General features: G+C 52.0%; 1 protein-coding gene across 1 annotated transcript; it reads right to left on the bottom strand.

The window, feature by feature from the left end:
- Positions 1 to 573: 573 nt before the first annotated feature.
- On the bottom strand, positions 574 to 27,174 carry dnm2a (dynamin 2a). The gene is made up of 24 exons (XM_067233331.1): positions 27,141 to 27,174; positions 26,746 to 27,015; positions 20,656 to 20,729; positions 20,241 to 20,390; positions 19,845 to 20,048; positions 19,640 to 19,738; positions 19,393 to 19,553; positions 19,145 to 19,287; positions 18,810 to 18,945; positions 18,661 to 18,728; positions 17,207 to 17,345; positions 14,683 to 14,769; positions 14,028 to 14,098; positions 12,856 to 12,912; positions 12,506 to 12,557; positions 11,345 to 11,356; positions 8,263 to 8,373; positions 5,955 to 6,064; positions 5,559 to 5,670; positions 5,228 to 5,392; positions 4,861 to 5,084; positions 4,456 to 4,692; positions 3,973 to 4,064; positions 574 to 834 (listed from the first exon to the last, which is right to left on the bottom strand). The coding sequence occupies exons 2-23, from the start codon at positions 26,904 to 26,906 to the stop codon at positions 3,995 to 3,997; spliced, it is 2,643 nt and encodes an 880-aa protein (XP_067089432.1). The 5' UTR covers positions 26,907 to 27,015; positions 27,141 to 27,174; the 3' UTR covers positions 574 to 834; positions 3,973 to 3,994.
- Between the last annotated feature and the right edge of the window lie 150 nt (positions 27,175 to 27,324).

The raw sequence follows: 27,324 nt of genomic DNA on the forward strand, positions 1-27,324 counted from the left end.
ATGGTATAAGGCAAACTAGTACCATTTTTTGTGTTATGGGTCCATAATCCAGTCTAATAACATAAAGCCTCTGTACAATTGCACTTAATAGTTATAAATTGTGTGGGCTAATAGACCATACCTAAGGCCTTCTGTTAAGATAGGCTAATATTTCATCTACAGGTTTGTTTCCATAGTTACCAGCTCCTGGCCCAACCATGTCATTTAACGTAACATAAAAAAGGTTAGCTAATCTCACTTTTTAACACTAAATACCCCAAACGGTTTATCAGTTACCTCTGGAAAAACAACATTCAACAGTTGCACATAGTCTAACTCTCCATCCAGGGATTACCCGTGACAACATGTGGATTGTAGAAGCACTTGGCACAAATTTGAGTTTCCCTCATGTACAAAAAACATTGGGACCAAGGCCTGGGTATGTGCTCAAGTAAATGTTACTTTTATGAAAAACATCAAATGTTCTCGTTGATTTTGGCACACACTTATCAACACAATCTCTCTGGTTCATTTATAAATAACATGAACTGTCTGAGATGAGCCAGGTTTTTGTTTAGTTTTTTTTTGAGGGGGGGGGGGGGGGGAATGTGTGAGTTTCCGATGACGACACTTCACTTAAAGTGTACATAATGGATTGTAGCTACGCAAAATAGGGCAAACCCAACAATTGTGGAACGTACTGTACTGCTGTATGCTATGGTTTGATGTTATGGATGTAAGGTGTTCCTAGTGGGTCTTCTATGGGTCCGGCGGTCTGTTGGACTGTAGAGCAGGCGTGTCCAGTCGCCTGCTTTGTAGCAGGGTCACCACTGGTTCCGTCGAGGAGCAGGGCGCCTGTTCAGAGACAAGCGTAATGACAAGACCGGGATTAAACACTTTCTCCTTGGCATTTTCTCCCAGGCGCAGTGCTGTTGGATCAAGGCAACATCCATGTCAGAGTTGAACGCTGCCCATCTTGTCTTTCCCATTCTGGATGAGAACATACTGCTTTCTTTAGGCTTATTTACAGTGACATGATGGCCGTCATGGCGAAAAGGTCAGTTCCATGTATTGATGAGGTAGTCAGTAAAACAAACGGTTTAAATCTGTAACATTAAAAGGACCATCACCACCAAATATGTACTACTGGGGGATTACGTTGAATGCGCACTGCCCGTTCAGTACAAATGCTTGCGCAAGGAATAAAAGATGATCATCTCTCTGATTAAGGATCAAAAGGCGCCCAGCCTTTGACAGTGGGGTTCCCACGGTAACGTCTTGAGGACAGAAGAGGACGGGACAGAGGAATGCAAGCAGGGAGAGGAAAAAAAAACTAGAGACGAGTCTCAAAAGTCGGTCTAGATTCCTTCACGTGTCGGAAGCAATTCCTTCCTTCTACAAGTTGAGAGGCCTATCAGGACCTCACAACTCAGGGGAGGACGTGAGGAAGCGAGACGCGACTTTTGAGGCCCCCTGGACGGTACATCTAGAGGATACCACAGGACACAAGGAGACACCAACCACCACAGCCAGTCCCTTTATTGTACACAATACCTCTTTATTAGCTCGCCTTTTTTCCCAAATCGCTTCATTTGTTTATTCAAATCCATTCATTGCTACAGAGGCACTTGACAAAGGCTTTGTAAAAACAAAAGAAAGGTATCCGCAGGTCAGCTCCTTGCCCTATCCCATCAGACCCAGAGAGGGGAGGGGAGGGCTGGGGGAACAGGGGATGGAAGCAGGGGACATCCATCAGGGAAACAGACAGTCGGCACAACCTTACCAATTACAGGACACGGGGGGTGTGACCAGATACAGGCTACAGTGACAGTCCGAAATAGGAATTTTGTCCACCTGGGTCTATGTGGAACCCCCATAACATTTACACATCAGCACTGGGGGTTGCAGAATATAGACCTCTTGTGTTTGAGTTCGGATACATTACTGCTCCTTATTTAACGGGAGTTTCTGTTGTGCTGCCATGGTAGCCAGACCTGGTATGAAACTTAAGAGAAGACAACATCCTGCCCAGAGAGTCTGTGGTTTAACACCTTCAGCCAGTTCCATCATGCAGAGGGGCTGAGGCTATGAAGGCTTCCGGAGATGAGCGTCAGGGATAGTCCAGACAGCCTTTCTGGGCAGAATATGCAAACACCGAAGAGTTTAACTCCCACCACCCGCTAAACCTCGATTAGAATTCAAAAAGAGGAAAATGTAAGTAGTCCACCATCACTCATCTTCACGTTCCCTTCCCTCTAAAACCCCAAGAAAATAAAGTGAAATCAAGGAAGAAGGAAAAAAAAGAAAAAGAAAATCAATGATCAAATGCCCCTGCAGAGCAATCAAAAGTTATTCATCAGCAAATAATCACAGCTGTGGAGATGCTCTCTACTCCTGTTGACCCTCTGGGTTGAGAGACCCCGTAGACGAGGCCCCTGGGACACCTGTGCCATCTGCTCTCAGGGGGAAGGTATTCTATACAGCCGGCATGGTTGCCATCAAAACAATACAATGACAAAATGCCCGGGTTATAAATAATGCATCAGGAGATGAGTCATCTCTTCCCTACACCAAGCTAGAACGGCTGTGTTAGTGCTTCCATTAGTACGATCACTACATTTACAATTAAAATGTTTGGCGTCGATTATAGTCCATAACAACGTTTTTAGCTTTCCTTTTGTTTATTGATTTTTTTTTGTTAAAATGAGACATCCCTCTCTTTTTTATTTGTGTAAATGGAGCCTCTCCATCCAGCATAAAGTTATGTACAAAGGCATTCTATAGACACCAGGCAGATCTATCACTCGTGGCCTCTGGTTCTGGGTCAGGCTAGGAAGACGTCTCTTTGCGTGCCTACAACTTCCACCCACCCACCCACCCACCCACCCTTCCCCCCCCCCCTCCCCCCCCTTTCTGTTCCTGTTCTCACTGAAAAGGTGACATCTCTCCCCTCTCGCCTGTTTCTGCCCCGAGAGAAGAACGATTCTATCGACGAGGTTAGACTTAAAGGTTCTGTTCTAGGAGGTTCTACAACTGAGAATTAGCTCTCTCCCGCCTATGTTTGTTGTGCATAGTCTCATAGTAATGAAAGTAGCCCCCACAAGCCTGTGAGTGGCCTGGAAGGATACACAGTTAGAAGTGCTTGGTTTAAGTGGTCAAGCTAGCTGACAACTTCTCATCATGGCAGGATATTTTGATAACGGACAAAAGCTACCGAGTTTGTCATTAGTAGCCCTGCTAAATAGTCTCTATGTGCCTCTTTCTGGTGGGGTTAGAGAGCTGCTTGGAAGCTATGGATGGGGGGGGGGGGGGGGGGTCGTTAAACGGACACTGAAATAAAAATAACATGACACAAAGTAATTAACATCAACACCACCATCATCATCATAATAACAGCAATAATAACCTATTGTTTTTTTTTTCCTTTCAGTATGAAACCAAGAACAAATGAACAACAGAATGTGTGTGTTTTATATCTCACAGAGGTCTAGGTTCAGTCACTAAGGCACGCCGGGGGGGGGAGGGGGAGAGGACAGCCTTTTTTTTGGGGGGGGGGGGGGGGGGGATTTACGACTTCAACAGAAGCCGCGATGAACTTTCGTCAAACCCGAAATGAACCGTGGGGTTTATCCAGGGCAATAGGTCCTGACAGATCATTGTCGAGAGGCAGGTTACCACAGCTCTCCGTACCTAGACAACCCTCTGCTAGGCTGCTCCCTGCTGGCCCAACATGAGACAGCAGCGAAGGCATACCCACACCAGTCCCATCCCAATCTCAAACCAGCTTCGAAATACTCGAGATGTTAAGGTTTCTGTACTTGTTTAGCACGAGGGGGAGTGGCCGACACGGGTCTGAGATTAGAGAGAGAATTAAGCAGCTTGACAACAGTTGAGTCGACGACGTGAAAGTAAGGCTGGACTCGTCCCCCCCGCCCCCCCCCCCCCCCCCCCCCCTTCTCGGCCCCAGTGCTGAAACAAAACACAAACACACACGTAGGTGGGCCTGGGCTTGGTTCTAGTCTAGCAGGGAGGGTTCGGCGGGGCGGATAATGGTGGGCCGTTGAGGTGCGCCTGGTGGTCTTCTGCTGCAAGGGGGAGAGAAGAGGAAGACAAAGGGGTAAGACAAGCTCACAGAGGGAGGGAGAGAGAGAGACAGAGAGAGACGGGAGAAGGAGGAAAAAGAGAGAGGGGATATGAGACAAGAAACAGATACAAGAAGGGTTGAACGCAGAAGGATGGATAGAGAGACAGAGACGGAGAGAGAGACAGAGAGAGACGGAGGAGCGAGCAGCAGGCAGACGTACAGCGTACGTACACACACAGGAAGCTATTCCAACTTGTCAAGAGTTATGGTGCTGCAGTACAAGAGCATCATTGTTAGATTGGGAATCCAATGGCGCACAGGAGGTATGACATGAGGTTGAGATATGACACCCCCGGTGGGGGGGGGAGGGGACCAGGGCGGCGGGGTCTTACCTGGGAACACCAGGGGGGATACGGGCTGGCCGAGAGGGGATCAGAGGGGGGGCGCTGAAGGGGTCCAGGCCGCTGTTGCTGTTAAAGGCATTCATAGGTGGGCCGGGGCGAGAGGGGATGGGAGGAGCCCCGAACGCAGGAGAGGGGTTTAAGGGCGGCCCCGGGGTTTGGCCTCGCACGCCGGGCGGACGGCTGGGGGGAGGGGCTGCTGCGGCCGGCCTGCGCTGAGGGGTGGGGCTGGCGTGGGACAGGAAGTACAACAGCAAAACGAGAGAGAGAGGAGAGAGACAGAAAAACAAAGACAGAGGAAGTCATTGGATTACGTCGAAAAGCCTTGTTCAGTGTCATGAAACTCAGGACTTTTCCAAGTCCCCCCCCACCTCACCCCCGCCACCCCCCCCTCACCTGGCCTCCGGCATCCGGCCGTCGTTGACGGGCGGGGGCACGGGCGTGGAGATGGTGGTGGTGCTGATGTCTCCGATGATGTGCAGTGCCTCCTTGAGGGCGTGGTACATGCGCAGCAGCTCGTCCCGGCGCTGGGCCTGGTCCACCGACTCCTCCATCAGGCTGTTCTGGTCGCCGGACGAGTACAGGTAGGCCAGCAGCTCGGAGTGGATGAAGTCCTTGGCCTGCGGAGGGGATTGGGGGTGGAAACAGAGTGAGTCCCTCCTCCTTTTAGCGGATAGCCAGCCTGGAAATCCGGGCGAGGACCCACGCCGCCGTGTTGATTCAGAGAGCTGTACTGGACAGGTGACCGTCCCTCCCCACTCACGCTGTTGATCATGAGGTGCATGATGGTCTTGGGCATGAGGTCCCTGATGGACTTGTTGACGATGCCGCTGTACGAGTCCACCAGGTTACGGATGGTCTCCACCTGCCGCTCCAGCTGGGGGTCCATGGAGAAGGTGTCTGCTGGGGTGGCGTCCTCGTTTTCCACCTGGGCCAGAACACACACACACACACACACACACACACACACAACCTCAACAATCCCATAGTGGTACATCCTGTGTGTGCGTGGCGTTTATTTTTCTCGTTCTGCATCTCCTGAAGTGTGGCTGTGGGCAGCCCTCCTGGTGGTGGTGGTGGTGGGGCAGCCGTACCTGGTCCTTCTCAGGGTAGACTCCAGCCCTGAGGAAGGAGGCCTTCCAGCTGTCTACGTCCTCCTGGGAGTCACAGGCCAGCTCCACCTGGCGCAGGTCCTTATACACATTCCTGTGGAACCGAGAGGGCGCGCGCACCCACACACATACACGCGGTCACTTAGGGAAAGGGCTGTGGAAATAAAAGCTGTACGAAACACTTCACGAAAAAAGTAAACCCAGAGAACGGACAAACACGGGACGACTTTTTAGAAAGGCTCTAGAAACCAGTCTGAATGGCTGTGGATACCACATTGCCAGGAACAAAAACATTTTATCTTCAAAAATTACACGGAATTGCTGTCTATACCAAATATTTGGGAAACACACACACGCACACACGCACACATCCCTGACCTCTGCTCTGTATTGAAAATGCCAAAGATGTGTTTTGTGGACATGAAGCCTTTCTCCACATCTCTCAGCTTCAGGTTGTCCAAGGGCAGCATGTACTTCTTTTCTTTCTCCTGGATTGGACACGCAACACACAAAAGGCGACAGCCATAAGCTGCAGTCACATAAAAGGGGCTTTTGGAAACGGCACAGCGGACTGCAGCGCAGCGCCGCTCCACCAATGAGCAGACAGGCTGGAATGTGCTTCCTCTGTCTGGGAGACCACCAGGCTGGCAAGAGGGAGACACGGAGAGAGAGAGAGAGAGAGACAGAGAGATAGAGACAGAGAGAGGGACAGAGAGAGAGATAGAGAGAGAGACGGACACAGAGAGAGAGACGGAGAGAGATGGACAGAGAGAGAGAGTGGGGGAGAACGCGAGGGAGACTAGGAGGATGAGGAGGAGTGTGGGGGAGGGGGTGCCAGCTTTGCCTGTTGAGGAGAAGCATCTGGAAACGTTTATGTCTGTACTAAAACAGAGAACAGCACAGTCCCAGTGGTTACATCACTCAGAGCAGCACACAAGCCCCAGCGCCCTGCACGCGCACACACACACACACACACACACACACACACACACACACACACTCGCATGCACGCACGCACGCCACACACACACACTGGACAAAGTTCAAAAACTTGACACACATGAAGTCATACATGTTTCCATGTGTGCTATTGTGCGCACAAAGTCGGTAGCAAATACGCATACAAACAGGGTATACATTCACACAACACTTTCAAATAAGATCACAGGATCGCTCGCTCGCACACACACGCGCACACACCACATCCCCCAACACGCCCCCAGTAACCCAGTACGATTTCCTGCAAATTCCAAAGTCAGATCCCGGCTGGAACATTTCAGCCCGCCTGCCACGTCAGTTTGCCTTCACCATCCTCCCTCTCTCTCTCTCTCTCTCTCCCTCTCTCTCTCCCTCTCTCTCTCTCTCCCTCCCTCCCTCCCTCTCTCTCTACTTCTCCTTCGCCCCCTTTCTCTCCTTCACAGCGACGAGGACTGCTGGAGGCTTTGACCGTGGTCAAGGTTTTAGGTTAAAAGGTTTGTCTCTGACCAGCGGTGTTCTCGTCACAACCCAGGGTTCTTTAGCCGTCCTGGTGGAGAGTGTCGTGGCCTGGGGACTGAGGGACCAGGTCTTCGCTGGATCTCGGGTGAGTTTAATCGATCCGTCTCGAAATCTTTTTGTCTGCCATTTGCGGGGGATTTCTCGTCATTTCAAATCCTAGGCCATTTGCTGGGGCGGGGGAAGAACGCTCTTAACGTCTTTAATTGTTTTCACGTTTGTAAGAACTCAAACCCGCCAACGAGTTTTGAGGTGATCTCAAATAAATAGCGTCAGCGGAATCTTTTTTTTTTTTTTTCGCTGACGGTGCAGAAGTTGAGAGAGCAGGCCGCTGTACATTGTTGCTGCTGTTTAACTCATTTCATCCAAGTCTCATTTAAATCCTCTAAGTTTAGTAATGTCAGATATATCTCTACGAGTCTTTGAATAGTTGTTTTTGGGAGTTTGCTTGGTTTATCCCGGGGAATGTTTATCCTCCATTACCTACCTCCCCCCCCCCTTCCCCCGCCCTCTCTCGTCCCTAGGGCACTGACCTGCAGGCAGAACGACCTCGAGGCCCTTCCTCCCCGCGGCCCCCCCTCACCCCCCCGTCTGCCCAGTGTTCAGACTACCTGTTCATCAGGCTGCAGCTGAACAGTAGTCTGCACATTGGTTAGGCTGGGCCGGGACACACACACACACAAGCCAGGAGGACCTCTGAGCGTGGTCTCGGGTCGACATCGACGGAGCGAGCGGGGTCCCCAGGAAGCAGCCTGGTGTGACTGCCTGGTGTGACTGCCTGGTGTGACTGCCTGGTGTGACTGCCTGGTGTGACTGCCTGGTGTGACTGCCTGGTGTGACTGCCTGGTGTGACTGCCTGGTGTGACTGCCTGGTGTGACTGCCTGGTGTGACTGCCTGGTGTGACTGCCTGGTGTGACTGCCTGGTGTGACTGCCTGGTGTGACTGCCTGGTGTGACTGCCTGGTGTGACTGCCTGGTGTGACTGCCTGGTGTGACCGCCTGGTGTGACCGCCTGGTGTGACCGCCTGGTGTGACCGCCTGGTGTGACCGCCTGGTGTGACCGCCTGGTGTGACAGCCTGGCTCCCAGCGGAATCAGAGCTGCTCTCCCAGGCTGGCTCCATCAGGTGCCCCCCCCCCCCCCCCCCCCCCCGTGTTTGAGTGTGCCTGCATGCCGGAAGGGGAGTCTCTCACCTCCTCGTCTTTGTACCAGGAGAGGGACTCTGCCGTCAGGACGAACCAGTACTCTTTGGACCCGCCCTTCATGATGCTGATGTTGAGGGTGAGCCAGCCTTTGCGGATCACCTGGGAGATGAAGAAGGGGTGGGGGGGGGTGCCAGGAGGTTGGAGTGAGAAACAGGTTTGTCATTCAGACTGATTGAATTAGTGATGTGAGGCATCAGTGAGCAGTTCAGCTGCTCACGAGGCCATGCTGTGTGGCATCTAAACCCTGTCCTGACGAAATAAAAGCTGCAACTGATTACGGAGTGACTTTTTTTTTCTTCGTTTTCCTCCAGTCCTAACAGTCCGTTGACCTCGCCTACTCCCTTCCTACTCCTGGTGAAACAGAACTATTCTCGGAGACTCCGCTCGCCTCAACACTTTCAATTACCCTTACTTACCCTGTAATTATTCGTTACTTACTCTGTGATTATGATGTGTGTTCCCTGTGCATACAGTATACAAAAGCATCATTTTTTTTTTAAAGGGGAGAATTGGTTGAAGGTGGAGTACAAAAAAAGTGGTTCTTTCTCTCCTATCAGAACCCCTCAAACAACCAGATGGTGTCCAGACTAGGCCCACAAGGGGTCAAGGAGCAAGGGTCGGCGGTGGTATGTTAGGGTTAGAACGTCAGTACTAGCAAACCTATACACGGTTAGTTCAAACAAAGTTAGAGCGGTTAACTGGGCACGGATGCGCCCTCCGGCGTGGGGGAGGGACGCTCGATACTGGCGCGAGGGGAGAGGTGAAGGAGAGAGGCGAAGGGGAGAGGGAGAGGTGGCGGAACGTGGGAAGGGCAGATGCGGAGAAAGAACTAGGGGTACACAGACGGAACACAGGGCCGTGTGGATGAGAGAGAGAGAGGGCCGTGAAAACACAGAGCTGGGGCGACAGAAGCCTGGGGAGAAGAGGGAGGGGGAACCAGGGAGAGGAGAGGTCGAGTCGACAGCTCGTCTGTGGACCTGAGCTCGAGTATTCCGATTAATAAGGAGTGAGTTATTTTTCCAAAACGGAAGCTAGCTAGTTTTAGTTAGCTTCCGTTACCTAGCAACCTAGCATAATACTCGTAGCAATGCTACTACCTGCTAGTGTTACTTGTTAGCCTCCTAATTGTAAATTTTGAAGCCATACTATAGCGTTTGTCATATAGTTTTTGTCTATCGGAAAATAGTAGGTTGGAATGTTCAGAATCACATATGTGTGACGCTACTCCTTAACGGGTTAAGAGTTACCCTCTCAGCCAGTGCCCGATTTAACATTCTCAAAATCAATAACGTGGTGCTAGAAGCATCCAAAAAGGTGCACGTACTGAACCGAGAAAGGAATCATTTGAAGCTACAAGCTGTGCAGGCGAAGAGAGCGGTCCACTTTAAACTGCTTTCTGCCTCTCCTTCTCCCTCTCGTGTTTTCAGGAGGACTGGAATGAGTTTAGTGGGGGGGGGGGGGGGGGGCCATGGCCATGGCCATGGCCAAGAGCAACATGGGAGAGGAGTCTAAACGACAGGGGCTAAATGGTGAGTTTGCCTTGGCCTCAGCCCTACTCAGAAACAAGGTCGAGATGACCCCGCTGGTTTTAATATCAGCTGCGACCGTTATGACGACCTGTGTGTTCATGAGAAGAGAGGTGTGTGTGTGATGAAAGATAGGGGAGATGCTTTTGTACTGTGACAGTTCTCATTTCAACGTGTATTTTTGTCATTTTGAAACATAAATACATATGAGAAAAACCCCACAAAAACACAAATTACGGGAACTAACTAGAGATAAGCTACCCTTCCCTGCTCTGTAAAACATGAAACGAACACACTCAAATCTCCATGCGTCTCTCCTCCCGTTGCGCTTCACTATCGCGCCGAATGTGCGGATTTAGGCATTTTTTTCAAACACACATGACTCAATTACGTCCAGTCACGTTTGATGAGGAAAATCAGATCATTGGAAAGGTGCTCCGTGAGAATTACAGTGGTGCCAATTAGCAGAAAGTCATATGGATCATATAGCCCTGTGCTACAACTCACCTTCCTCCACCACTGCTACCCTCTGATCTGGAATTTACATGACAAAGAGCCCAGGAAAAGTTGAGGAAATGACCCCCCCCTCCCCCTCAGATGGTGAAACTGTTTGATGAACTGTGAGTAGGTGTGCAATTCAAATATATTCATGATGGGAGAGTAGAGAGATTTCGCATGCAAATTTCTGTTAATTTCGCTGGGAGTGTGCAGAGAGAGAGAGAGAACTTCGAAAAGACAACTTTTCCTACGAATCACGGAGGTGTGTCTGGGTGGTGATTGGTCTGCCCCATCCCGGCCTTCCCCATTTGCCCCTGTGATGTTTAGGACGATTCTCCACAAATCAAACAGTGTTGGTCAGCCCTGTTAAGGGCAACAGGGACACACACCAAGGGCAGGAGAACTGACGCTGGCCTCCCGCTCCACTACCCTCTTAGACACCGAGCACAACAGTAGGATGGAAAACAGGATATGCACAACATGTTCTGTAATGTACAGAGCTGGTTTCAGTCCAGTTGGGAATATATAAAAAGGTTAGTAGTGTTCTATCTACTTTTCAAATTAAGACAATTACTGGCTTGTTAGGTGAAACCAACAATTACTTGGCATAACCCGGTTATTGAGAGTACCGTTACCGATTAAGGGTAACAGTGAGCTGATGACAAGTTACATCTCTACGATTGTAATTGATCTGAGGATTGCCATCAGTCTGGAGACTTCAGACTCTACCTTCTCTGCCTCAGCCTCTCTCAGTCCGCCTGGCTGTAGAGTGGGGAACACACGACAGCATTCAGTCCGCCTGGCTGTAGAGTGGGGAACACACGACAGCATCACCTGGAGAAGCACTGAGTCGTGTGTGGGTGGGTGCCGGGGGCTAGCTGCCTGGAAGAGCCCTAGCCTCCCCCCTCCACCCTCCCCCCACCCACCCTGACAACTGCCCTGGCTAGCTTCCCTGGTTACCTGCCCTGCATTGGCCTCAGTTCTCCTGCACGGGTGACCCCTGCTGACCCCTAACTGGGCGTGGCTGCGATCTAAGCGGTACTTACCAGAATCTCACCCTGCAGTGATGGGAGGGGGGTTAAAGCAAAGAATGGCAAAATACATAGCAAAGAGAAAGGAGGAAGCCAGCAAGCGATATGAGAGAGAGAGAGAGAGAGAGAGAGGAGATGAAGGGTAAGGAGGATGAGAGAAGAAGGAGGAGGAGAATGAAAGAACAGACAGTGGAATAGTAGGTATGGCAGTTTGGAAAATGGATGGATGAAGCAATTACCACAGCACGGGAGACAGAGAGAGAGCGAGGGGAGAGAGAGAGAGAAACAGAAAGAGAGAGTGAAAGAGAGAGAAGTGTGAAAGGGGGGGGGGGGGACCAAGAAAAAAGTGACATGCAATTAGAATTACTTCCAAGTATACCACAAATCTGTTATGACATATCGGGTGCTTCATTAATGTTGGCTGAGTCCATGCACTTTCTGAATCTCTATACAAAAAAAAAAAAATGCTGCAATTATTAGACAACAAAACCAAACAAAATAAACTCATTCAGTGATTAATTGTCGTGTTGATGTTGAGGGGTAACATGCCTTGAATTAAGGAGCAACGTGCAAACAGTGATTAGGTCATAGTGGGGGAAACATAGCTGTTGGTTTCAAGGTGCAGTCAAGCAAGGGGAAGGGGGAGGGGGGGGGGCTGTGACTCTACAACAACTCTCCCCTCACATAGTTGACCATAGCTTTATCCTGTCGCGCACTCAGCCTGCCTGGGTGGGGGGGGAACTGACAAAGGTGCACTTTAAAGTGTTCGTCAAATAGCATATCTGTGCGAGTGTGTGTCACCATTGTGCAATTTAGAAAACACAAAACACAAGACATTTCAATCCTTGGAACGTGAGCGGTGTGTTCACATGTCCCCTGACATGGCATTAGTGACAGGATGTAGATGAGACAGGACTACACTGTCATTGTCATGAGCATAATAGGGGCCCCAAGGGGGAATCGTCGGGGACAGATAATAGGAAATGGATTGGATGGGATAAGGTCAGTTTCGATCTGTAATTTATGAAATGGGGATATAGTCGTTGATAACGTGGGTTTACTTTCTAGTCAGGTGATTGGGGAGTGAGTTGAAGGGGGGGGGGCAGCTACTGTAGACACTAAGGATTGATGGGAAGCTGGGGGGGGATTGTGGTCGTGGTGGAGACGACAGGGTACCTGGTTGGGAATGGCTCTCTTCTTGTTAGTGGCGGTGTTCCTCTGCTGTGCGCTGGAAGGAGAGGACAAGAGATCAGAACACAACCAGGGAGGGAGGGGAGAAAGGGGGGGGGGGGAGAGACAGAGAGAGAGAAGAAAGATAAACAGTATAACAATAACTGTTTTGGACAGGAGTTCTGCGGGGAGAGTGGAAGAAAGGGTGAGGGTGGGGGTGGGTGGGGGGAGAGTGAACTACAATAACACAAACAAAAAGGTGTTTGGAAAGGGGGGGGGGGTGTCTGGCTGGGGGGTAGGGTGCGGGTGACACACTCACCCACCCCTGCCGTGACACGTGGCACGTGACAGCCCACCTGTTGTTGCTGTACCCCGGGGGGCTACCATCATGATCCATCCTCCTGAAGTCTAGACTGAAAGTGATGTCGGGGAGAGCCATTAAAAACAGCCCTAACCTGGCCTCAACCGCGCACTGCAGCACTCTCCATGCGGGAAACCCCACGCAAGCAGGCAGGCAGGCAGGCAGGCAGGCACCACCCGGCTGGGAGGCAGGCACCAGACCTTGGGGAGAGAGCTCCAGACAGCTCCATGCTCCAAGTCCGGGCCTACAGTCAATGCTACTCTGGGGACTAGGCAAAGACTAACCAAGGAATTGTTCTCATAAGCGGCTAGTTGGCCCGGCAGCGTGCAATCAAGGTCCCGCACACCACCACACTGCTGTGTCGCCGATCGGTGCTAACCACGACACCGTTCCCGTCGCCTCTCGGGAAGCGAGGGCACTCCCGTTAAGGCTCCTCGCAATCGAATGGGTCAGTCAGGGGGCACACCACAACCAGCACACAGCGTGGAGCATGCTTGATTGGGCTGGTTAGGGAGGTGAGGGAGGGCTGTGGACGACCATGCAGGAGAGATGGAGGACCGCTCATCCCCAACAGAGGCCAGGATCAATGGTAGAGATTTCCATCCCCCCCCTCCCCCCATCCCTCTCTCACACTCTCTCCGTCCCCTCCCCCCAACCACCCTCCCCCCTCCCCTGCCTCTCATCCTCCCCCACTTTCGCACAAAAATAAAAATAAAAATAAAAAACAGCTTCCAACTCTGAGCTTTGAACTCCCGTATTCAACCTCTGCATTTCTACAGTGAGTATACAGGCGACTGAGGTATTCCTAGAAGACAGTCATGTCCCAACGCCCGTCCTACAGATCCCCTCGCGTACAGGGTTTCCCACCCTCACCCCTGGCCGGGGGGAGGGAAGGAGGGGGGGGCTGTCAGAAAGCATTTACAACAGGCTTGCCTCTGGGGCAGCGGGGAGTTAGTGGAGAGCTCTCGTCTCACACACCAGGCTGTGCTGCTTGCATGGGGGAACACAGGCAGCAGGGTGGGGAGGAGGGGGAGGAGGGGGAAGGGATGGAGGGGAACAGGATGGGAAAGGGTGGTTCGGGTGGAGGGGCATCTGTAGGGGAGGAATTGGGAAGACGCTACACGTCACAGCAAGGGGGAGGGAGGGGCCGGGGGAGAGGATGCGTACTTGGCAAAGCCGATGAAGTCCTCGTGGTTGGTGTTGATGTAGGACAGCTCGATGTCGATCAGCAGCAGGACCTTGGGTGGGGGAGACACGATCAGAACGGAGGCAGAGCAAATGGGCTGGTGCGTCTCAGCGCTGACACACTCGACTGTATGTCCTGTGCGGTTCAATGTGAGCCTCCTACTTGTTACCCAATAAAAGGAAATGCGTCAAAGGAAATGGGAGTCAGGTGGCTGAGCGGTTAGGGAATCGGGCTAGTAATCTGAAGGTTGCCAGTTCGATTCCCGGCCGTGCAAAATGACGTTGTGTCCTTGGGCAAGGCATTTCACCCTACTTGCCTCGGGGGGAATGTCCCTGTACTTACTGTAAGTCGCTCTGGATAAGAGCGTCTGCTAAATGACTAAATGTAAATGCATTCACTGCAAAAACTCTACATCTAACCAAGTTTGATGATCTTGTTTTTCGATTTAGAAATCTTGTTGGACTTGTTTCTAGGATAAATGGTTTATCTGGTGAGTAAACAACGTTATTTTAAGAAATCTTGTCTTGTAAAACGTTGTATTACTGCACTGGCAGCAAAATGTACTAGTTTTAAGCTTGTCACTAATATGTATGCACTTCAATTTCCTCGGGTGTTTTTGCAGTGTTCTGAACTAACCTGGTCCTTGGTCTTGCCCTCCCTCTCTCTGACGTAGGTGGTGACAATTCTCTCAGTCTCCTCTCTCAGTCTGGGGTAAGAGTTCAACTGCAAGAAAGCATACCACACTGCAGCACAGACAGTATAGACAGACACACACACACTGACACACACTAACACACGCCCACTCATAAGCCCAGGTGAAGTTACAGACTTACCGGTGGAGGGAAACGCAGAAGAGCGAAAGGAAACGCAAACACCCAAGACAGAGCAAGACATTTTCAGCAAGGGAATTTGCATATTTACTGACTGATAGACAGACACGCACGCACGCACTCGGCTACAAAGGCAGGCTATGATGAATGCCTGCGGTTTATGAAGCAGCGAGTTGTTCACCCTCAGCAGAGGAGGACCAGGGAGGAAACAATGAGTAATGCTGCCTTAATTACTTCCAGTTTACGACAGAGGAGCCTTCTGAAGCCCCAGTGGAAAAACACCCCGCTCTACCGCGCTGGTTCACATTCATGTGGCGTGGGACACGTTTACTGAAGGCTCACGTATAACACTGGTCTTTCCCTGCTAGGGGTGACTCCTGGTGTGGTTAGAGGTTAGTGAGGAGGAGGAGGTGGTGGTGGTGGGGGGGGGGAGAGACAGATGGAGAGGAAAGTGACAGGCAAGTGGGAGACGGTTCCTGAAGCTGCGGTTCTGTGACGGACGGCAGGCCGGGGCGACGGCGGGCTGCAGGACGGGGGACGTGGGCGACGTCACGGAGATCCCTCCTCCGTCCACCAGGTGGCAGAGGAGCGCCGTTGCTATGGTAACGCTCCACATCCCCCCCACCCCCCCCACAATCCCACTCTGGTTTCAGGCTCGGCCCCCGGCATCAGAGGCCAGGCCTGGTTTTGTTCCCCGAGCCTCCCGGTGACGGTCAGGGGAGGCGGGAGGATGTCAAGAGTGTCAGATCTGGGGAGCTGGGTTTGTGGGGGCGCACCAGCAGGGCTCTGCCGTGGCCTCGTCCAAGTCTGACACACCGTGCCTGAGCCTGGAGGAGGGGAGGGGAGTGGAGGGGAGTGGAGGGTGATGAACAATCACATTCATATGCTGAAATCAAAAACGGTGGGGGCGCATGTGTGGAAGGTACTGGGGGGGCATTTTAAGACGGGCTTAAAATTCCACACCTGATTCGCAAGACATGGCTTAATCAGAGGGGACGAGCGCACGTAGTCTGAGGATGGTGTGGAGCTGATTATGGGGGGGAGGGTGGGGGTGGGGGGTTCTGATTGGGTGAAGGGGGAGAGCATTTGTAAAAGGATGAGCATTCACAGGTGAGCGGCTATGCTCGACAGTCTATCGAGGTGATTGTCGCGAGGCCTTCCCGTCTTCGCCGTGGGAAAGGGAGGGGCGGCTGGGTGGGAGTGGTCTACCCACGGTTACCTTGACGGCACACTTCATGACGAGCGCGGTGAGCTCGGACACCACTAGGTCCACGCATTTCAGGCTGGGCTCTTTCAGTTTGAGGATCTGCTTTTTCACTATGGCCTCGAAGGCCAGGTCTGGGGTGAACAAGCCCGTTCTGGGGGAGGGAGGGTGGGGGGGATTGTTTGTGCGGCAGGGCGGTGGAGGGAGAGAGAGAGAAATAGAAACAGAAAGAGGGCAGAGGAAGACAGAAATAGAGCACTTTAGTTTAGTTAGTCATGTCTATCTAATTAAGGACAAACAAACCAGTACTACAGGACAAGCCGCAGGTTTATTTTATTTTATTATCTTCCCTGATCAGGGCCCCTTCTATCAAACTACCTGAGATAGGCATCTAACTAGGATCTGTAGGCGAGTACAGCACCTTCAACTCATACCTAAGCAACTAAGGCCTATGACAGTCAGACACCGTGTTGTTGTCACGGCAACTAGGCGCACCCTGCTTCTAAGCAACCTGCAGCTTGTCCGGGAGAGACGGAAAAATGCTCGGGGGGGACCGTACGTCCCCTGAGCATCCCGTCTCCACGACGACACCACCACACCCGTCACAACACTCCACGAGACGACAGCGCCGCCCCGTCCACAGGAGCGAAGACGGCGGCACGAGGGAGGGGCACACTGCACAGACTCCGCCCTCCGCTGGCCCTGACAGGACGCTGGGCCGGGCTAGGGCGGGGGACCAGGGGCTACAGGTGGGAGAGGGAACACGAGGACAGTGTCCTAGTGCCCCCCCCCCCCCCCCCGCATGTTTTACCCATGTTTCCTTCTTCCGACACACCTGATTCAAATGAAGGGCTCGTTATGGAGCTGAGCGGAAGCCTGGTAACGAGCCGTTCATTTGAAGCAGGTGTGTTGGAAGAGGGACACATCTAAAACATGCAGGGGCAGAGGGGGGGGGCCCTGAGGACCACTGGGCTACAGGTGAGAGAGAGGTAACTCTAGGGCATCTACGGAGGCCGTGGACGGGTGGAGAGGATTCTCTGTGCCGGTGTGCCCCCCCCCCAGGTGCGCCGCCCCCCCCCCCCCCTGTGGCCGGGCTTGGTCGGGAGATGCCGGACACCTGCAATACCTTGTTGGTGCACTGCCTGACTGTGTTGATGAGCTCTTGAATGACCAGATCGATACATTTGAGACAGGGCGTTTTCAGCTTAATGATCTGCTTTTTCACGATGGCCTCAAACGCCAGGTCTGGGGTGAACAGGCCCGTTCTGAGGACGCACAGGAAGACAGAGACAGACAGACGGACAGGTGAGACGCGCCAGGCAGACAAGACGACAGGCGGACAAGGACATGGACAGACAGGTTAATCCACAGTCCAGAGATAAAGGGTTAGGAGACCGACAACAATAGGCAGAGAGAGAGAGAGAGAGAGAGAGACAGAGACAGAGAGACAGAGAGAGAGAGACATTCAAACACCATCAGAAAGAAGCAGAGAGACGAGAACGATCCAGAATCAACAATCGTAAGACGTTTATCGCACCAGCGACCAACAGGAAGACATGAACATGCAGAGACAAATCAAAAACAAACAGCAAAACAAACAGAGTCACACAGACTCAAGCACGCCACAGCGTCGTGACGGACAGTGACACACACACACACACACACAGAACGGATGGGCAGAGGAGGAACGGACACACTCAAAGCGGAAGAGGAAAGGCAGTGGGAGAAAGGGGATCATGTTAGGATCTCACATACGACAGGTAAACATGTTTCAGGAGAGAGGAGTGCGTTCTGTGCTGGTCTGTGTCGGCTGCCCTTGCAGTGGGGCAGACATGAGTGATGGGGGCAGATTTATGAGAAAGAGGCCAGCTGCCAGAGTGAGAGCAGTGAGGAGGCTGGTGTTGGGGTTCAGGTAGGGGCAGTGAGGAGGCTGGTGTTGGGGTTCAGGTAGGGGCAGTGAGGAGGCTGGTGTTGGGGTTCAGGTAGGGGCAGTGAGGAGGCTGGTGTTGGGGTTCAGGTAGGGGCAGTGAGGAGGCTGGTGTTGGGGTTCAGGTAGGGGCAGTGAGGAGGCTGGTGTTGGGGTTCAGGTAGGGGCAGTGAGGAGGCTGGTGTTGGGGTTCAGGTAGGGGCAGTGAGGAGGCTGGTGTTGGGGTTCAGGTAGGGGCAGTGAGGAGGCTGGTGTTGGGGTTCAGGTAGGGGCAGTGAGGAGGCTGGTGTTGGGGGTCAGGTAGGGGCAGTGAGGAGACTAGTTTTGGGGGTCAGGTAGGGGCAGTGAGGAGACTAGTTTTGGGGTTCAGGTAGGGGCAGTGAGGAGACTAGTTTTGGGGTTCAGGTAGGGGCAGTGAGGAGACTAGTTTTGGGGTTCAGGTAGGGGCAGTGAGGAGACTAGTTTTGGGGGTCAGGTAGGGGCAGTGAGGAGGCTAGTGTTGGGGTTCAGGTAGGGGCAGTGAGGAGACTAGTTTTGGGGGTCAGGTAGGGGCAGTGAGGAGGCTAGTGTTGGGGTACAGGTAGGGGCTTCTGTGGTGTGGTGCTACACTGCAAGGCCTGCTGCGTCTCTCTGGGCCTCTCCTCTCCACTTGCCTGACACCATGGACGTTCTTAATGGCGTGGCTGATCTCTCTCCTCAGCTCCTTCTCGTCAAACACAATCTGAGAGGGAGAGAGAGAGAGAGAGAGTCAGTACGGCGGCGTCCACGAGGCTGAGGGCCTGATGGCGAGCAGGGGCCTTACCTTGACCAGCTCGAAGGGGAAGCGCTCATGGAAGATGCGGTTGATCTTGGCGCCTCCCGACAGCTCGTTGGTGTCCACCTGGTCTCCGGAGCCCTCGATGCACTTCTCAAAGTCCACCCCGAACTGCTGCACCATCCTGGGCAGGGGGGGCACAGGGAAGCAGCTCTCAGAGGGGGTTGAACGGAGGTTCGCGGGTTCTCACTCAAGAGGCATTGGTTTGTATTAAAACAGTCGAGCGGGTGGGGGGGGTAGTGAACGACTCAAGCGGGTTAGCTTTAGGATCACCCCCCCGCCTTGTTTCCTAAACCTCCACCCCGGATGCGTCCTCTACTCACTGCAGCAGGGCCTTGGTCTTGCGCGTGGGGTCGTCGGGGCGGAAGTTCTTGTACTCCTCCACCTCCTTCTCCAGGGAGAGGAGCTGGCTCTGCAGCTTGCTGCGGAGCCCCGGCAGGGTGTCCCGGATGTGGTTGGTCAGTTGCTGAGGAGAGACACCCACGTGAGGAGGAGAGAGGGGACACAGGGTGGCGGTATTTGGAGGATGGGGTTTGAGAGGGGGGTTGGTCGGCAGTGGGCGCACGCTGACCTGGTTGAGGGCTTTCTGCAGGTGCGAGGTGCCCATGCGCTCGGCCATGTGCCTGTAGGCCGGGTGGGACAGGAAGAACTTCCTCTCGGACGCCAGGGCCACGCGGATGTCCTTCTTCCCGTCGATGTCCTTCTGACTGCGGTTCACCACGCCGATGTAGCCTGGCAACACGCGCAGGCTTAACACGCCGCTCTACAGCCGGTGATAGACAATGTGTGTGTGTGTGTGTGTGTGTCCTCATCCTCACCTCGACGCAGCGGCAGCAGCTTGTTCTCCAGGATGTCCTTGGCGTCCGTCCCCTCGTCCATCAGGTCCAGTTTGGTGATCACGCCGATGGTGCGCAGCCCTGACAACACAGCCAGACGGGGAGAAGTGATCAGTGAGTCCTGCCCCCACCCCACCCCTACCAACACCGAGGCGGTCGGCAGCACCGGGCCCAGCCGGACCCTCACCCTGCGGGTCCACCTCCTTGGAGATCTTGAGGGCGTCGGAGTTGGCCAGATCGGTGTTGGCTGGCGTGACGGCCAGGATGAGGCAGCTCTCCTTGGTGATGAACTGCAGCAGCATGTCCCTGATCTGGTGCTCGATGTCCACAGGCTGGTCCCCGACGGCCACCTTGGTCATCCCCGGCAGGTCGATCAGGGTCAGGTTGAGCACTGCGGGCACAGACAGTAACATAGGGTTATAACAAAGAAACATTCAAAATGGGGAATCCTTATTCTGGATCGACTGATCGAATGTAGTACCAACATGGAGAGACTGGAGTATGTGTGTACCGGTGTGTGTGTGTGTGTGTGTGTGTGTGTGTGTGTGTGTGTGTGTGTGTGTGTGTGTGTGTGTGTAAGTACCATTTGGGGAGTAGACCCTCAGGTTGATGGGGATGGGAGAGATGCCCTTATTGGAGCCTGTGATCCTCTCCGTCTCCGCCTCAATCTCACTCCGCACCTCGTCAAAGTCCACAAACTTCTTCCCTTTACAGTGCAGGAACTCGGCATATTCTACAGATGGAATGAGGAGGGAGAGAGACAGGAGAAAAGGAGGGGGAGAGAGAGAGACAGGCCAGAGGCAGACAGAGAATGACAAGGCGACAAAGAGGAACGGTGAGTGAAAGTGTGACAGAGAGACAGAGAGAGAGGGAGAGAGGCATGGTGAGAGGGACAACAACACACAGGTTCCGGGCAGACGGTGGGTTGAGCCGGCGGCGGTGTGCTGTGCGAGTGGGGCCGCACAGCAGGGCAGGCCTGCCGGAGGAGGGAAGCTCACCGGCTTTGTTGTTGACCAGCTGCAGGATGAGGGGTCGCCGGGTGACGATGCCTGACCCGCGCGGAAGAAAGTCCCTGCGGTTAGAGAGAGGAAAGACAAAGGCAGAGAGAGAGAGCGAGTGTGCGTTAGAGAGAGAGCGAGAGCGAGAAAGTGAAAGGCAGAAAGGCGGAGGAAGAAATGAGCAGACAATTATACAAATTGCCAAAAGAAAATAAATATACACAGAGAACGAGAGAGAACAAAAGAGAGAACGAAAGAAAATCTTTATTACAGTCAGGATCTTTCTCTCTGACCGTGCCTCTAGATTGAAAAGCCAAGGGGAAAGGGTCACGCACCCTCCGACTTGACTCCTCACCAGTCACATCATAATGCCCTTGCTGATCGATTCCTGACATGTCGTCTACACCCACTCCCGTCATCATGGATGCATCGATTTGGAAACGGAGTGCTACTGAGGCACTTCACTCTCATATCTTGCCACGCAATTTACCATGTTTTTTCTGTCTGAAGGGGCGACGCCAGAATGCTAAGAGAGGCCGATATCAAAGCTCGAGTTCTTCCCCCTCGTTATGTCGAACAGGAAAATACCACCGTTTTATGTAGCCTACTTAAAACACTAAGGCATTCGCTTATCTCTGGCGTCCATGGTGCAACGCAGTGCAAATAATCATAAAAACCTCCTACGGGTGGAGAACCGACCACACAGTTCTGAAATCCCCTTTCCCCAGACGGCCCGCAGAGCTGCTCCGTCAGGGGGTGAGACACCGTCCAGTGGGTCTCTCGTCCTCTTATGGTGACAGCCCCCACCCCCTTAAGGAATTCCAGCCCCAGCAGGAGCGCCGAGTCAGCCCCTTAGAGCAGGGCAGAGCCCCTACCCCACCCTGCAGTCCCCTTCCTTCCTCTCCCTCCCCCTGGCTGTCCGTCTGCCTGCCTTGGCTGGAACGAGTACAACATGCTAGGCTACATCTGGAGGGGATCATTAGCTGAAGGACCAGGGGGGGGGGGCAGGAAACGTCTAACAAGATGGCCATAACCCACATTTCTCCTCCTCCTCAACCAACTAATTCCACATGCAGACTAGCCTGAAGGGAGTGGGGGGAGTAGAGGAGGGGTCTTTTCTTCCCATTCGGCGCCCAGGGCAGGGTACTGGTGCGTGGGCAAACCACCGAGCGACAGGCCGGGTTTCTCTCCCTCTGCCGAACAGTGGGGAACGTTCTGGATGGCCCTGGGTTCAGCGCTAGTGTTGTCCGCTGCACACAATGCAGAGCGGCCAGCCGTTTGTCACTAAGAGGGAGAGAACATAAAGGGGTAGAGAGAGGGAGAGGGGGGGGGAGCAGAGGATGATGTAGAGGAGCTAAATGGACTGGATGCCGCTGAGGTGGTGGTGGTAAGTGGGAGGGAGGGGGGGGGCCGAGGGCCGACCTCTGCGAGTGTTAGTGCATTAGCGCGTCTGTAGTTACACCCCTCTCGCTGAGCTGCCCCAGCGAGACACTCCGGCGAGCCTCACCTGCGCTGGGCCTCAAAAGGCCCAGCCGGGGCCCGTCGGAGCAGAGCCAGCCTCCGCTCCGCGTACATGGAGAACAGCCTGATCAGAATCAGCCGACAACAGGGACAAACGCATCCAGAACCCGACCGGCTGATCAGACAGACCAGCCACACGCCCACGCAGAGCTGCGTCCTCACGCTCCTACTGTACGAGGCAATGGGGCTCCGGGGGGGGGGGGGGGGCGTGTCTATTATTGATGTGCTGTAAATGATAGAGGAGGCTGAGCAGATTGTGTATCATCTGCATGCATTATGGATGGACGAGGCCACATCTAGCAGTCTCTCTGAGCGTCAACCAACACCATGGACCGAGAGAGAGAGAGAGAGAGAGAGAGAGAGAGAGTGAGAGAGCAAGAGCGAGGGGGGAGAGGGGAGGAGAGATGGAGAGGGGCAGAGGGATGGAGAGAGGGAGGAGGGAGAGAAGGGCAGAGTGAAAGAAAGAGAAGGAGAGAAGGGCAGAGGGAGAGAGGGGGAGAGGGAGAGGGGAGACAGAATCCCACACAGAGCCAAGTCCCCTCCTCCGCTCCCTGCTCTGCCAGCCTCTGCCTCTCTCAGCCAGGCATGCTGGCTAGCTACGGCCCCAGGGATGGGGGACTCCTCCTCCTGCCACAGCGAGGGGGGCCTTGGAGGGAGGCGTGAGAGCAGCACACCTCCTCGACAGAGCACTTCAGCGGGGCCGCGTGCTTGGGAAACAGGGAGGCGGTCCCAACGTGGTCCTACAATAGGGCGTGCAACGCAAAACAAGTGTCCGGGGGCTAAAAGCTGGGACTCCAGCCTCAGTCCGCCCGTGCAGGGGAACCGAGCAAGACCAAAAGCCAGGAGGTCTCCTTGCAACAGCAGACCATACGGATCTTGCGTAACGGCCCCATTCTTTGTCATCAACCTCGCATTGCTGATTGTGGGTCCAGTTTAGCCTGCCTACAACTGTGACAGTGGAGCAGATAAGAGCCCCGCCCTGCGCAGCCTGCTGTGCCAGATATGACCTCTATAACTCCTGCCCCCAGGGACTATGACATCAGCCCGCGCGCAAACAAAGCCAAGATGGGGACTTTCTGATCCTCCTCTTGGAATAAATTGAAATGTTATTCACGGTTCAATAGTACACATTAAATGGCTGAAAGGCCGTCTGGCAAAATAACAGTGAGCGAGACCCAGGATAATTCTGCTCACGGGGAAGCCATTTGAGTTAATGGTACCATTTTCCTTTTCCTTTTTGGTAAAAAGGATTAGGCGGGTCAGAGTTGTTGTTTTTTATTTTAATTTAGTGTGTTTGTTGATTATTGCACGCCTAATGACATTTAAGCAGGCATGGGCAAATAAGAAAACATTGTGTATTTCTAAAGATTGCGAGGGAGAGTGTGCAGCTTAATGCATACAGGCTTTTAGAATATTTCTTAAGTGTCACATAATGTCTGAGATGTCAGCCAGTATTCAGTACGTCTTCATTCTCTGTAGAGATTGAAGACTAGATCATCGACATGAGCTCAACACCAGTGCTCCTGAGTCAGAATGGCGCTAGAAGATTGGATGAAGAAAAATGGCTAGCAGACACGACCCATTTTGGTCAGATCAGCGCAGAACAACTTCTGGGGAAACTCAATTTCCCACAAGGCCTAAATACAAGACAAACTCAATGGCACCTGGACTATTAGAGCATGGATCTGCATCAGAGCACCTGAGAGTCTTCTGTAAAAGGTCAAATGTCACCAAGATTTGCATTGCACAGTACTGCAATTGCAGCCGAATGACATCAGAGCACTAGTGGTGAATGCAGAAGACACAGGCAGAACGGAACCAGGGGCGGCTTGTTAGACTATTTCCCCTGGTGGTTTCCCACCGCTAGCTTCTCTAGTTTTGGTGGTGCAGCAGAATGAAGGAGCGATGAGGACACGGCAACATCTCCAACACGTTTCACAGCCTTCTCACTCTCAAACAGCACCACAGCCGAGAGTTCTCACCCTCGCAACAGCGTGGAGGTGTTGCTTCATTTCAGTTTGTGCAATCAAAATATGAAACGAAACCCACAAATTCCCTGCATGAAACCATTGTCCAGCCGGTCAGACAGATTTTCTCTGGCATGCTACCTCTATGCTATTGCAACTCAATGCAAGCGGCAATCACTGCTGTCGTCATAGTAATCAGCTACAACAACCGAACCCTTCCGTGTTTCAGTTAGTCTTGACCTTGAAACCAAGCTTGCATGTGGAACTGTTCTCATACAGTGCCCACGTACGGACACCAAGGGCTTGTTCCTGTCAAACTGTGCCCTTCGGCAATTCCTAGTTTACGCCCCCGCACACTAAGGGTATTAATCATCTATTGCTGAAGAATATTTTACACATCCTGGATGCCGTTTTGTAAGACGACATGTCTGCATTCTTGAACCTAGATCACACTTATGTCTAGCCCGCACGCCCACTTTTCAAAGCCCTAATAGCAGAAGTGACTGTTGGTGTGCGTCTGTGTGTGCAGCGTGCGTGTGTGTTTAAGAGCTGTCAACAGAGGCAATGCAGAAGGCCCGCTCAGGCGGGAAAATTGAGGTCAACTGCAACTGACTAATGTTAATTACAGCTGAAAAGTGTCAGGAGCCCCTGCTGTACAAAGTCCCTCTCATTTGAACACACAAGCGTGTTGAGTGGTAGGCTAAGCTAATCTGTGTGTGCAGCTAGGGTACATATTCAACAATACTGGCATTTTGTATGCGTTAGACCTAGCGTCGACGATTAGCAGATGTAATGCAGCGCATTTGACCCAGTGTCTGTGAGCGCGTCCGCATGAGTGTGCGTATAAACACAGTCATGTGTTGTGGGTTGGGTCAGGTTCGGTTTTTCAGTGTGAATACAGAAACCTGCTCAACAAGCTGCTATTGAGAGCACTTGTTTTGTTCCTTTATCTGCAGGGCTGACCTCACCCAGTGCTGATGCAGGATAGAGAGACAGGACCAGCCTGTTAAAAAGGCCTTTGGGTTAAACTGCACAACAGAGTGGGTGGCAGAGGAATGGGAGAAACTCCCACTATGAGACATGTAACCCCCATTTCACACAGGACGTCTCGAGTGACGACGCTTCTTTGCAAAAGCCAATACAAACAAATTAAACAAAAAAGAGCTCTTCTCTACTGACTGCTGGGAAATAGGAAGTGTACCAAACCCAAACATCAGTGAGACCTTAGTCCATATCCTGAGGCGAGTAGTTTAACACTTGTTTGCTATACCTTCCCTGTGTTACTGGAGTCACAACACAACAATACTAAGAAGGCGGATGACAGACTATTGGGCAACGGTAGAGAATATACATTTCACTTCAGAAGCCTCAGGGAATAGTGTACATGAGAGAGGGTAGCAGTACACTTCAAACAAAAAGCATTAAGTCCACTGCCTCCTGCTGTAGTAATCTGGGTGTGGCATGAAACTATAAAAAGATGGGAAGGAAAGGCACACTCCAGTTTCCTTTGTAGCCAGGGCCAAACAGAGGCATGACACAAGACAATTCACTACTCATTAGCTAGACTTACAGTCTACAGTACACTCAACTCACTCAGGAAACTGCCTGGGGCTAAAGGCAACAGAATGGTATTTTATTAGGGAAACCATATTGCCTGCCTAGCTCATAATAACACTATTATAGACTAGATGCTGAGAACATCTAACTCTAACAATATCCCACGTCATCGCCATTATAAATGGGAGAGGTGAGCTGTGTAAACACCACTGGAAAAACAAACAATGCTGGTTAGAAAAGTATTGTACACTAAACCATTTAATATGGAGGAGCAACATGTCGTTTCAAAGCATACACACAATGTAACATAGGAAAACTTAGCAAGAGATGCCACAACATTACTGCTATGAACTATACATGACATCTTGCTGCAGGGAAGCCAAACATCAGTCAACTGCATTTCCGCGTTCGGCCTTACATTGTTTATTAAAGTCCAGGCTCTGGAAGTAACGTTAGATACCTCTCGGGGAATTTAACTTCCTTTCCATAACCTTCAGCAATAAAATAAATCATGTGATTTGGTAACTCTCCATTGTTATCTCAAAACAACTTTCTATTATGGTTCACCTCCCGAAGCGTTTCAGTCAGGCAAACGTCGCCCCAACCCAGTAGAGCTACAGTAGCTAACTAGTAACTTATGTAAAATGTTTGTGCCACTCACTGTCACTTATTGCTCTTCTCTAAAAGACAAGTACACAGTGCTCTCTTGCTAATGGTAGTGTAAATGGTTTTTGAGAATGGTTCTTATAATTAGCTAATTTTAACAATCAATAGCTAGATAGCTAGCAAACATTGCATATCAAGAATACTAACTTTGTCTTTAGAGCTAGCTAGTGCTTGTTAGCTAAAAACCCGACCAGTGTGAACAATTAGAACATATCTATGCAAATACAGCTAGCTAGCAAGGAATTACATTGTACAAGTAGCAAACTACCTGGTCATAATTATTATTTTCACATTCATTAGCTAGGGAATATATTAGCTAGCTAGGCTAGTTAGCCTAGCGACACACAGCTAACGAGATAGTTTGAAGCGCCGAACCAACCTGCCAACAAAATTTTCCAAGACAGAGCTTTTCCCAGCGCTCTGTCCACCGACTACAGCAATTTGAGGCAGGTCTAAGTTGCAGCTCTGGCCGATGGTACTGAAAGCATCCTGAAGTTTGTTGATAAGGGGGATCAAATCTTCCATCCCCCGGTTCCCCATGGCTTCGTTGGATCGGTTCGGCTCCCAAACGAAAGGCTCTTTTGCTGGAGACTGGTGCTCAGGTTACTCTGAAGTGTTGAGGTCCACCACCTACGAACCCGTCAGTGCTCTTTTTTGTCAAAGAAAATTAAGGTATTATCACTTGTGTCCTTCACAAATCAAATGAAATGTCATTACGTGTTTTTATAAACACGTAAAATATACGAAGTCAACCAAAACGGACGGGAAACTCACAAAACTTCCTCCACCAAACACCATCCGGTCGTCGACATCCGACCTGGCCGGTGATTCCCACCCTGTCATAGAAACCATCGAAATCATTGGTCAATCACACTGCCTCTCTCTCTATACCGTCTCGTTATTGGCTGTTAGTGATCAACTGAAGTGTCAATCATACAACAGTTGCCATTTGTTCACG

The sequence above is a fragment of the Osmerus mordax genome, chromosome 3 (assembly GCF_038355195.1).
Source record: "Osmerus mordax isolate fOsmMor3 chromosome 3, fOsmMor3.pri, whole genome shotgun sequence".
Lineage (NCBI taxonomy): Eukaryota > Metazoa > Chordata > Actinopteri > Osmeriformes > Osmeridae > Osmerus > Osmerus mordax.